General features: G+C 44.1%; 1 protein-coding gene across 1 annotated transcript in view; it reads left to right on the forward strand.

Annotated features, from left to right (window-relative positions):
* Positions 1-13,192, forward strand: part of TENM4 (teneurin transmembrane protein 4) — a 388,830-nt gene that overhangs the window by 186,994 nt on the left and 188,644 nt on the right. The window contains exons 6-8 of the mRNA XM_082659462.1: positions 2,340-2,510; positions 9,293-9,507; positions 11,502-11,712. Coding sequence (XP_082515588.1) covers positions 2,340-2,510; positions 9,293-9,507; positions 11,502-11,712 — 597 coding nt within the window. The remainder of the gene's footprint in view (positions 1-2,339; positions 2,511-9,292; positions 9,508-11,501; positions 11,713-13,192) is intronic.

Consider the following 13,192-nt stretch of genomic DNA (forward strand, 5'->3'; position numbering starts at 1 on the left):
TATACAAATTACCCAGGGCACTGCCCAGCAAGCAGTTGGTCCTCAGTAAACATAATTACGATGGGCCTTCATATCTCTGTCGATCCTTCCCTGTGTTCCTCTCACCCTCCTAGTGGGTCAGCCACTGTCTCCTCTGGGCCTTCTAGTCCTTCTGTCTGTCTCCCCTGCTTGACTACGAGCTCATGGAAGCAGGGAGCGTCTGATTTAGTTCTGGCTCTCAGTGTCAGCCATGGGTCCTGGCATAGAGTGGGCTTTTAGAAAGTGTTTATCAGCTGAACGAAGGAGTGATGCGACACAGAGGATGCTGTGGGAGTTGGGGACTGGAGTATGCGATTCTGTATGCGGGGAGTCAGGGAAGGTGTCCCAGAAGAGGTAAGTATGGACCATTGATGAGGCGCAAGTCTTGAATCGCCAGTGGGACTTAAGCCGACGCTTTGTACTAGATTGCAAACCTTTCTGGAAAACACGCTTCCTAGCCTTCGCAAGCATTGTGTATTTAAAGGACAACATCCGTTCTCTGGTGTTTTATGGTCTCTTCTCGATTGTTGAAGACTGTTTAGCAGTTGCTACCTTGCAAAAATAGTTTTAAAACAGAAATGCATGCCCATGAATCAAAATCACAGCATTGCACAAAATCACAAAAATACACAGAATCAAAACGTGCAGCAGATACACAGTGAAATGCAGATCCCATCTCTTCCTTCACAGGATGCACCCAGTTATCAGTGTCTTTCTTATCCTTCCAGAAATATTCTGTACATATGCAGAAATGTTTTTACCTAAATGTAGTATGTCAAACATACTGTTCTGAATGTTACAATTTTCCTTCCAGAACAATATATACAAAGAGCTTCCTTACTCTTTTTTATGGTTGCATAGTATATTGTATAAATAAAACTTATCTAGCCCCTTATTGGTGGACTGGTTTCCAATATTTTGCTATTACAAACAGTACTGTAGTGAATAACCTTGTATGTACATCATTTTGTATGTATATGAACATATCTAGAGAACTGGAACCTCTAAGTTCCAGGGTAAAGGGTATGGGCATTTTTGATTTGATAGCTTTTGTCAAATTGCCCTCCATAGGGTTTGTACCAGCTTATGCTCACACCAAACCAGCTGAGTGTGAGAGTGCTTATTTCCTGTTCTTTTCCAATACTGTATATTTTCAACCTTTTTAAAATCTTTGCCAAACCATATGTGAAACACAGTATTGCAGAGTTTAACTTACATTTCTCCTACTTTGGGTGAGGTCTAGAGTCTTTTCACGTGACAAAGAGCCAATTGCATTTCTTATTCTGTAAACTATCTGTTCATATCCTATGCCTATTTTCCTACTGACTTGCTGGACTTTGCTTATTATTTGTAGGAGTTCTTTTTCTATTAAGGAAATTAACCCTTGGTGATACAAATTGCAGGTTTTTCCTCTAGATTGTTATTTATCTTTTGAATCAAAAGGCCAAGACCACTACTTACAATACCCAGGACTTGGAAGCAACCTAACTGTCCATTGACAGATGAATGGATAAAGAAGATGTGGCACATATAAACAGTGGAATATTACTCAGTCATATAAAGAAACAAAATTGAGTTATTTGTAGTGAGGTGGATGGACCTAGAGTCTGTCATACATAGTGAAGTAAGTCAGAAAGAGGAACACAAATACCGTATGCTAACACATGTATATGGTATCTAAAAAAAAAAATGGTTCTGAATAACCTAGGGGCAAGACAGGAATAAAGACGCAGACGTAGAGAATGAACTTGAGGACATGGGGAGGGGGAAGGGTAAGCTGGGACGAAGTGAGAGTGGCATGGACATATATACACTACCAAACGTAAAATAGATAGCTAGTGGGAAGCAGCTGCATAGCACAGGGAGATCAGCTTGGTGCTTTGTGACCACCTAGAGGGGTGGGGTAGGGAGGGTGGGAGGGAGATGCAAGAAGGAGGGGATATGGGGATATATGTATACGTAGAGCTGATTCACTTTGTTATACAGCAGAAACTAACACAACACTGTAAAGCAATTATACTCCAGTAAAGATGTTAAAAAAAAAAAAGGCCAGGACCTCCTGAAACTCCCTCATCCCTGCCCCTCTCCCCACTCCCCTAGACCGTGAGCCCTCGGGGGCAGGGTCTGTGCCTGGATCATCTCTGTGCCCCAGTCCCCTGTGTAGCACTCAGCACTGCCAGAGCTCTCTTCAGGGGCTCTTTGTTGAACTGAACTGAACTGAATTCCTGTGTTCCCCACCCCCACTTGTCCTCCCCTCTGGCTTGGGAGTTCCATTTCCACCTCCAGCAGAAAAAGATGACTTTTCTCATTGCTCACCACAGCCATGCACCTGTTTGGCCTAAACTGGCACCTGCAGCCGATGGAGGGGCAGATGTATGAGATCACGGAGGACACAGCCAGCAGTTGGCCTGTGCCAACGGACGTCTCCCTGTATCCCTCAGGGGGCACTGGGTTAGAGATCTCTGACAGGAAAGGCAAAGGAGCCACGGAAGGTAGGGTTGCTGTGTTGTTCGTGTCGTGAGTCCTCTGTGTCTGCCTTTGAACCGAGGAGACCGCCATTCTGCGCGCCATGTGCCTGACTCACAGCTCCATGCTCTGGTGCTTCCTCCATCCCTCTGCACTCCACACCGGCTGCCAGGCCACCTGTGTCTTCATCGCAGTTCCTTGTCACTGTGAACTCATAGCGGGGCTTGGGCAGGGTTCATGGTGCCAGCAACATCCCATCCCATGCCCTGAGGGCAGTATCATGGGCTTTCGCACTGCTGGGCGGCTGTCTTTGATTATGTGGAATCATGATGAGGCAACCTCATGGGATGAATGGGTGTCTCCTGGAGTTGGGTGTGGCAAGGTGGGTAGAGGGTGTGTTGTAAGCGAAATACCCTTGGACCTTGTGCTTCCATGGAAACACCACTTCGGCTGTTCTAGCATTTTCAACCATGTGACCTTAAGTTACTTGGCCAGAGTCACATAGCCAGTAAATAATGGAATTTGGGACATGAGCCCAGGTCTGTGTGACTGCAGGGCTCTTGCAGTCTCCATAAGTTGACCTACCTGACTCACCTCATGGTTATAAGACCCTGAAGGAGATGTGGATAAGAAATTCCATTGTACAATGAGACACAGATGTTTCTCTTTCAATGATGGAAGTGGTGGTGACATTTGGAGTTTGGCATTCTTGAATGGGACATCCATAGACCCATGTTCTGAATTTCTTAGGGCTCTTTCTAACATGCCATCAACACAGATTCTTTCACTATCAGCCAAGAGGTGGCAGACCCACAAAAATTGGTACCAGGAAGGATGTCTGAGCTCATGGGCCAGGCTGGCTGTCATTTTAGGCAGTGCGACCAGCCCTTCTCCTGTGGCCTGCTTTCTCTCTCTGGTGTTACCTCAGTCAGCAAAGTGGTCACAGCGGCCTCCAATCTTCACTGCTTACATCTTCTTTCCTCTTAGCTCAGTTAACTTTGGGTCATGGCTTCTGAGCTTCCCTGTCCTGTCAAGAGTTTGCCTTCTAGGAATCAGTTTGGTTAACAGGGTAGCATATGCTTGGCCAGAGTAGCTATTCATGGTCTCTGGTCGTGAAGGCCAAAATCCACTCTTGACCTATGGCCATCTTCAAGGGAACTGAGGGCATTTCCAAAGAGCCTAATCAGAACCTCTCCCTACTCTTTTGCGGGGGGCAAAGCCAGTCTTCTCCTTTGCAAAGATTCTAAGACTTAAAACATTGAATAACTTACACTTTCTTTGCACCTTAATAGGATATGGAGGGAGCATGGATGAAGCCATGGGAAGAGCTCTGGGTTAGGAGTCAAGAACCCTGAGTCCAAGTCCAGCTGCTGCCACTTGTGATGCCTTTAAGCAAATCCCTTGAGAGACTTTCTGGGCTTCACTTTCCTCCTCTTTAAAAGGAGGTTATTGAGCTATATTATCTTTAACGTCCATTCTAATTCACAAGTTCTACATGTGAAATTAGTAACAGAATCATCATATGATTAACCAGATTGTTCTTTAGAATTTTTTTTCAGGTTGGCCCTGTCCATGGTCCTTCCTGTTGCCTTGTGATTCCCGTGTCAGCTTATAGTGTCAGATGTCATAGGTGAATACCATAGATGACAACTGTCTTTAGAATCAACAAACACAGATTTAAGATATGTTGAACCCTCAAAGATCTCATTTAGAAAAATGTATTTTCTCTATCAGATTTTCTTTCAACAGGAGTTGGCTCTCTCTAAAGTCTCCCACTATAATGAAATTAGTTTGTGGGTTGTTTAGGTTTTGTTTTCTTTTTCCCAAGGAGCAGGAGGTGCAGATAAGAGACAAAATAAAATTGCACCAGCTTATTGGTTTACTTTCACTGGAGTATTTTTGCTTAAAGGGATTATCTGTCATTACTAATGCAAATGGAAAGCCTGTTTACAGACCCCTAAAATGCAGTGCAATGCTGGAAGGTGGTCAGCATCAAAAGCAATTACTGTGACAAAAAAATACATTGGTCTGGAGAGACAGAGGACAAATATTCCTATAGTTTATGTGAGACCACATGGTTCTTAATTTCTTTTGCCTTGGTCAAACCAGTGTGTCTACTCAGTTTACGGTTTTAATTGTGTTGTTAAAAATCTAGTTCCTTAGACGTATCTCAAGGGGGAAAGTCCTTAACCCTGTTGTGAGTGCATATTTCCTGTCCCTTCTGAGGGTATCCGAGAACTGATTCCAGAATTAAGATTAGAGCCCTGTTCCACAATGGTAGGGGAAGCAGCGTGGTGGATGGAAAGAGGATAATAGGCCTTGGAGCCAGACAGTCCAGGATTTGAGTCCTGGTCCTGCCAGTTATTGGCTCTGTTAACTCAGGCCCATTACTCCATCTCCTTTGGCCTTGGTTTCCTCATCTGTGGAACAAGGGTTGCTAACACCTATCTTGTCAAAGACTAGTTATTAAGAAGCACTCAACAAATGTTAGTTCCTTTCTTCTTGTCCACCCAAATCCCAAGCCATTCCATGTCAGTTATTAGAAACTCAGAAATCCAGACTAATTAATATTTTTCCCTCAAAGATCCCACAAAGTCTGGGGCATTTGTGAATATTTTTAAAGGGTATATATTTTTTAATTATACAAGTGAACTATATGATGAACCCAGTATTTTAAAGGTTCATTGTGTCTTTGAGGATAACATCAAACTGCGATTTATACTATATTTTCAAAGTGGCTATAACCATTTCAGGGTTGTCATGGGTTGGAAACCAAATACAGCAGCTTTTCGAAGTAAAACCATAAGAACTTATGTTATGCATTAATGGAGAAAGGGAAAAAAGCATTGAATAAACAAGCATTTCTGATGGTTTAATTGGTGGGCCAGGGATAGTATTTTCTTCTTTCTGCAGTGAAATCAAAATTGCCCATCAGTTGGAACCATGCAAATTGCTGCACACAGGCTCAGCTGGGCTCTCCAGAATGGGACAGCTTATTTTGATAACCAAATAAATTTCAAACAGTTGCTAAGGAAACTAAAGAAATCTTTGTGCAAGTTATTGCATTGAAAAGAACCAAAAATGTGGAGGGAGGGGGGAGAGTGTTGGTTGATTAGGAATTTAGAACCTATCTGGATAAATCTCAGTTCAGGAAAATAAAGACTGAACTTGGGAAGTGCATGGAATTTCAGTTCTTCCAAATCTCCCTTATTTGAACTATCCAATCGTTTCAGTAATTTGTTGAGAAATTTCTTTTATAGACATGACTGCATAGTTCCACAGCATAGCTGTGGGAAGCCCGAATCTGTATATCTTTATAAAGAAAAGGACTGTTACCAGTAGAATCTGCCCTGTGAAACCTAATCGTGCTGTTGGAGCTCCTTAATTCTGAGTTAAGCTCTTTGTACTTTGTTAAGCCTCTGGGGCACGCACTGATTGTATAGCGTCCTTCTTATGAATGTCTTGAGATACTGTCTCCCTTTAACTTTGGGGCCTGTGTGTGGGATCCTAGTTCATAAAAATTGTCCATTTTTTGTATCCCAGGATGGCAGGAAGTTCTCCAACGGGCCTTGGATCTTCCTGGTCTAGCCTTGGTATTAAGCCCGCTAGGACTGTGAATTAAATTGGACCCTCGCTCTTAAAGAGGGTCAGTGCACTCTGCCACCATTGAGAATACCTTTGAAGAGTTTTAATTAATGATTTATCAATTTAGTGTTCTAAGAAGCCATATTCTAATAAATGAAGGGGCAGCCCAGATGGCTCCATCTCAATGGTTTCTTTAGCATTCTGAGCATCCGTATATACATTTTCATAGTGTGAGGATTAACGGAACCGATACATATAAAGATGCCCAGTACGTAGCTGGAACTTAATAAATGATAGATTATACTACTATTAGTACTGCTACCTCTATTACTGTTACTGCTAATAATGTTTATTATTATTATCGTTTTCCAGAATGTAGGTAGGAATAAAAAGAGTTATATTCACAGGACTTTTTGCCTCCAACTGCCTCTACCCTCTACCCCGTCACTACTCCACCACCTACACAGTGGGTACTCCCATTTAGTGGGATATTTTCTGTCCTAGTGCTCAATCTTGGTGCTCAAAATTAAGAACAAAGAATCTTAGGTTATAAGATCTGAAGAGACAAAGGCAGTAAGGGTTTTTAAAAGACAGGAAAGGATGAGGGTGGTCTCACTCTGAACAGCCCTTAGCCCAGCAAATCTCATGCCTCTTTCCCACCAGACACAGGTACTCGGCAGGCTGTAGGTCTTCCCTCCGAGAAGCTTCCATCTCATCCTTAGGGTTAGTCCCTGTGGGGACCACTAGGGACCAGAGGGGAAGAATGATAAAGGTTAAATTCTAAGAGGAGGATGCTCTTTCCCTCTCAAACTTTTCCTTTAGACTGGGCCCGTGACCGCTTCCCTAAGGATCTGGACAGGGTGACTTCTGGTACAAAGGTCACTTTTGAACCTAAGCTCCAGAGTGGCCGTCACAGACTCATTCAAGAAAGTCAAGGTCCTGGTTGGGAGTGTGCCGTAGACCAGAATTTACTATTTTTATATCATTGTATACACACCAAATATGATTTTTTTCTCCCATTTTGGCCAGCTCTGGTGAAATACTAGAGTGCTAGAAAAGAATATTCCTTTTTGCCACTCCTCTGGGGTAAGAGCCAACTTACTTATGCCTCTGGGGCCTGCAGACCTCTGGAGAGTCTCTGGACTTGACCTCTGACCTGTGAGGCGAAAGAACTTAGCTGATTCCATAGCTGTCTCCTGAACACATGCTCACTGGAGGGGAAATGAACTGTGCAGGGTTCTCCAACGGCAATGCCAAAATGTGGGAGAAGTGTCCATTATTCATTCTCAGACACAGGAATTATTTGAATGCAGACAATTCTCAAATCCCATCAGCTCTTGACTCCTACCTACTCACAAAGGAAATGAGTCCTTGGAATTAGGAGTCTCGGCTTGTTTCTGTGCAGCTTCTAGCGGTAAAGAGCTCAGAACTCATCCTGCTTTTGTTTCATACTCCCTCCTAGTTCTGCTTCCCTAACAGAATTATAAGCTGAAGGGTATACTATCTTCTTCCTGGACTATAAAAGGATTGTGGTACTGGGAACCCAAAAATCAGATAAGGAAGAATGTGAAAGTAATTCTCTTCCATCTTAATGCTTTGTGAATTTGGCTTCTGTCTTTGAGCTTTGAAACACAGTGTTTTTGTGTGTCTGCATTTTCAAGGTAAAAGTCTGGGGCATATTCCTTCCATAAAGGAATTAAATGCAAGCTCTTTCCCATGCTGAGGACAGAAGAGTAGTGATACTTTTATTGAGAGCATGCATTTTAACTTTTTTGTTGGCATATTTTTAATTAAAATAATGTTTAACGGTTTAAAGCTAAAAACCTGATGTTTCTGCCTAGGAGTTTATAAGGAATGATAACATATGGAGAAGTTTAACATTTAAATTGAATTTTATTATTTAAAACAGTAAAATATTTTATGACTACAACAGTGCCCTGCCAAGCTCCGTTTCAGCATCAAATGTGCTTTGTAAGGAATCTTACAAAGCTAGGGAAAAAATGACATTTTAATTTCTTATTCCCCAAGTGCTTTTCATAAAAAGTTCCCACAAATGTGTTTTCTTTATAAATGGATTCTCGGTCTCTGAAGTGTCTCTTCCAACATCTATAACGCCACCACAAACCTTGGAACTAGGATACCCAGAGGTCTTTCTAATGACAAATAAAATGTGGTCTGTTGACTTGATTCTGGCTCGTTAATGTCCTAAGGGTGGTCTTCTAATGTCCCCGTCCTCTCCTTCTGCCCCCCGCCCAACTCTTCAGAGGGCTGATGTCTGGCAGGAAGTTAGGGTTTATATTTTTCACATGTGAGTGTGTTTAATTACTAAACAGAGGAAGTCTGATAAGCAGCCTTCCTTCCTGGCACTTGGGGTACCCTCAAAAAGCTGTCAGTCTCCTAATTGGTGACAGAATTGGGCAAGAGACCTTATTCTTGACCACTCCCCCCCACTCCAGCCACCTGCAGGGTTGGGGGCCTGGGTTGAATTTCCAAGTATGTCATAAGGTTTGTGCCTGAACTTGAAAAATCCCCTCATCTTTACCCACTTTAGCACAGTGATATTCATAGCCCTCCATCCAAGACAAAGAAGCGTTTTTCAGGCATGTTTTCTCTCTTCAGACGTACCCTTTTCCTCATCTTCCCCAACCCTACCCCTCCTCCCAACACAAACTCTCATCCACATGTCTGAGCCTCAGAATTCGGCACCCAATTACACACAAACTAGTGAACTTGTAAAATTTCCCTGACTCTACTCAGGTCATGCTTCCCACTGCTGGGGGAACCATTCTGAGTTGGAAAGTTAATAACAGCACCTCATTCCCTCTATCTTTTTTTTTTTTAGCATGCATGCTTTTACACACACACACACACACACATATACAGTTATTCTCATGTGACTGCAAGTGATTATTTTTAGGATCAAAATATATCTTAACAAGCTGTGGAATTATGCAGTAAACAGATGGCCCTTGGGGAGGACCCATTCTGCTTTGGAAGAATGCATATTTTTAGCAGAACAATTTGGGCATCATTGGAAAAAAAAAGTTCTGGGCATTCTTACTCCTCAATGGGGGAGTCTGGGGCAGGGAGTGGGCTGGCAGCAAAATGTTGTAGAGAGGAGTGGGAGGCATCGGAGAGCCCTGCTTGTTCAGATGCTCTGATCCCTGGTTTCACGTGTGGCTGACGGTGATGTTTTTGTCTTCCCTTCCCCATGTCTTGGTAGGAAAGCCCAGTAGTTTCTTTCCAGAGGACAGTTTTATAGACTCTGGAGAAATCGACGTGGGGAGACGGGCTTCCCAGAAGATTCCTCCTGGCACTTTCTGGAGATCTCAGGTGTTCATAGACCATCCTATGCATCTGAAATTCAATGTGTCTCTGGGAAAGGCGGCTCTGGTCGGCATTTACGGCAGAAAAGGCCTTCCTCCTTCACATACACAGGTAACCAGAACCCCACGGACCCTGCTCAAGAAGCCTAAGTCAAGAAGCCTAATGCTTAAGCCTGGATCTCTGAGCTTGAAGGAAATTTCATGTATTTTATAGCCCATTCATCCAATTGCCCTCTCTCAGACCTTACCTTTCGGATGAGTAGGGTTGTATCCTTGGAGCTTGTTCAGAGGAAGGCTTTCTAGGAAATCTCTCAATAGCCTTTTTTACTAGTACCCAGTCTCGAAGTTAAATTATCCAGGAAGTGTAATCTAGAGAAAAAAGCATGCACTTTGGAGTCAAAGAGACCTGGGTTTGAATCCTCTTGTTATCAGCTATGTGACCTTGAGCCTGTTACACCCTTTCAGAGCAAGTTTCCTAATCTAGCCAATGGTGATAACAATACCCACTTCGCAGGGCTGTTGTGAAGAGTGGAGAACCACATCTAGAAGGCAGCCAGTACAGGACCTGGCTCAGAGCAAAGCATCCTTTCTCTCCTCAGGGCTTCACATTAACCCAGACACACGCACACTGGAAACACTTAAGAAACTCAGCCAGCATTAGCAGGTGTAAGCTTTTATATATAGAATGGGTAAACAACAAGGTCCTACTGTGTAGCACAGAGAACTGTAGTCAATATCCTGTGATAAACCCTAATGGAAAAGAATATTTTAAAAAAGAATGTATATATATATAGGTATAACTGAATCACTTTGCCATATAGCAGTAATTAACACAACATTGTAAATCAACTATACTTCAATTAAAAAAAAAAAAAAAAAAAAACTCAGCCAGGATGATTGACACATTACCAGTCATGATGGGTTAAGAGCAGACTTGCGTGAGGTCCTCCCAGCGCTGGGATTGGAGTAATATAAATCATAGGCATCCATCAGACATTCCCTGGCCAAAGGCAGTCTTCCTAGCCCCCGTAGTTATTTAATTTTTAGGTAAAAGCTAGATAAATACATTTGCTAAGGATGGAGTTGCAGAAAAAGTAGACAGAGCCTGGGCCCCTCTGATTTCTTTGTAAAACTGCCATGCTGGTCCTGGACTTCATGCCCCTAGACATTTTCACATGAGACAGAATCAGTATCTATTTTGTTTTTCTTTAAAGATAGACAGGGCTTCCCTGGTGATGCAGTGGTTGAGAGTCCGCCTGCCAGTGCAGGGAACACGGGTTCGTGCCCCGGTCCGGGAAGATCCCACATTCTGCGGAGCGGCTGGGCCCGTGAGCCATGGCCGCTGAGCCTGTGCGTCCGGAGCCTGTGCTCCGCAACAGGAGAGGCCACAGCAGTGAGAGGCCCGCGTACCGCAAAAAAAAAAAAAAAAAAAAAGACAGACAGACAGGTAGACAGTTGCACGATTTGCGTGCCAGTAGGCCGGCAGGAGTTCCCCAACAACTGCCTGTTGTTAGCACTGTGTGACTGGCCTCAAGTCTCTCACGCTAGTAGGCTTGGGTCATTTGGCACTTGTGTTTGACACAGCATGTAATTATTGATAGAGTTTTGAGCTAATCCAGTTTAGTTCCCCTAAAACTGCTCCCTGAAACTGGAGCGTTGAGAAAGGGTCATTGACGAAAGGAAGATAGGTATAAATCAAGCTTCCGTTTGCACTTGACTGACATTTAAGCTACATCTAGTGCTCCAGGCCCAATCCTAGACCCCTGGGATTCCTGCCCACCATCACCTGCATGGGGTTGGAGTTCAAACAGTCATGAAGTGTCTGGGTTTCTGATCACTGGAAAAGCATGGTTGTCCTGTGCAAACTCTGAGACTTAAAAATAATCCACTAATTACAGTGCACTCACAGGAGTATCAGGAGACTATTACCAGGGGAAAATGGGTTCTGGGAAGGAGTTGGAGTTGGTTGGTCAACCTTCACGTGGCTTTAGCCTCTTTTGCCTGGTTCAGGTTGTATTTCCCCGTATCCTCCCCGGCAGAAGCCTGAAGAACCTAGCATTGTGGTGAAGCAGGTCCACTGCTAATTATGCTCTCTTTGTACTTCAGTTTGACTTTGTGGAGCTGCTGGATGGAAGGAGGCTCTTGACCCAGGAAGCACGGAGCCTGGAGGGACCCCAGCGCCAGTCTCGGGGAGTCGTCCCCGCTTCTAGCCATGAGACGGGCTTCATCCAGTATTTGGATTCAGGAATCTGGCACCTGGCTTTTTATAATGATGGGAAGGAGTCTGAAGTGCTTTCCTTTCTCACCACTGCCATTGGTAAGGAAGCTCCACCCCTCTGGGTCTGTGGGATATTGTCTCTTCGGATGAGAGGACACTTGGGGATCCTGGGAGTTGAAGTGGACAAGGGGATGTGTCTTGCCCAGAGCTGCAGAGGCCACCCGGCCTGAGGCCATCCTGACTGGGCTTGCCGGACCAGGGTTGGGAGTGAGATGCAGGGGAACGGGGGAAGGGAGTGACAGGAGGAGCTGGAAGGCCATGTTGGGCTGGCACCTGAGCCCGGCGCTGTTGCCCGCCGCCTTCCTTCTGTTATCTGTGGCCTAGTGTGTGGAGTAGCAGCAACATTTAAACACCAAGGGGCAAAACTGACAAGGAGACAGGAGTTCTTGTTACTCCTCTGCGTCACCTGTATTCATCCTTATAATCTCGCTTGGTTCAACTCACTGGTCTGTTGTTTGGGTTTTTGGTTTCTTACCTGAGCTTTTGTTTGCTTGTTTGTTTTGCTTTTGGAGCCAACAACCCCTGGCAGATGAGGATGAAAAAAAAGATAAAGGCTTGGCAAGAGGGTGAGAATAGCCATGCAAAGGGCTGGATGAACAGTCTGATCAGATGCGGGTTTTGTAGAGAACCGAGATGTCCTGAGCTCTGGCGGACGGCAAGCCCGGAGGATTTAAATGAGCTCTTAGCAGCTTCTTGTCCCTCATAGTGAAAGAGTTCTCATTCAGAGAGAGCGCCTTGGCCGCCTCACAAGCCTGTGGGTGTCTGGGGAGCCTGGCATCCTGTCTTAAGAAATTTTTCTTCTTTATGCATATACTGCACAGAATTTGTCTCCTTCTTAGATCACCACAATGTGATATATGATGCGTTGGGCTCAGTGGTTCAGGTCAGAAAACGTTGCTTTGGTTTATATCAGAAGCGCAGTGACACAGCCTGGAGATAAAATCCCCTACAGGAAAATAAAACTTCCAGAAGACAAAACTCCACTAACCAGAACGCTTAGGGATGGATTTTCTGCTTAATGAAAACCTCTGTGTTTTTATTTTTGTTTTTTTTTTACATCTTTATTAGAGTATAATTGCTTTACAATGGTGTGTTAGTTTCTGCTTTATAACAAAGTGAATCAGTTATACATATACATATGTTCCCATATCTCTTCCCTCTTGCATCTCCCTCCCTCCCACCCTCCCTATCCCACCCCTCCAGGCGGTCACAAAGCACCGAGCTGATCTCCCTGTGCTATGCGGCTGCTTCCCACTAGCTATCTACCTTACGTTTGGCAGTGTATATATGTCCATGCCTCTCTCTCGCTTTGTCACAGCTTACCCTTCCCCCTCCCCATATCCTCAAGTCCGTTTTCTAGTAGGTCTGTGTCTTTATTCCTGTCTCACCCCTAGGTTCTTCATGACATTTTTTTTCTTAAATTCCATATATATGTGTTAGCATACGGTATTTGTCTCTCTCTTTCTGACTTACTTCACTCTGTATGACAGACTCTAGGTCCATCCACCTCATTACAAAT

This window comes from Grampus griseus, assembly GCF_964374135.1.
Source record: "Grampus griseus genome assembly, chromosome: 8".
NCBI classification, from domain to species: domain Eukaryota; kingdom Metazoa; phylum Chordata; class Mammalia; order Artiodactyla; family Delphinidae; genus Grampus; species Grampus griseus.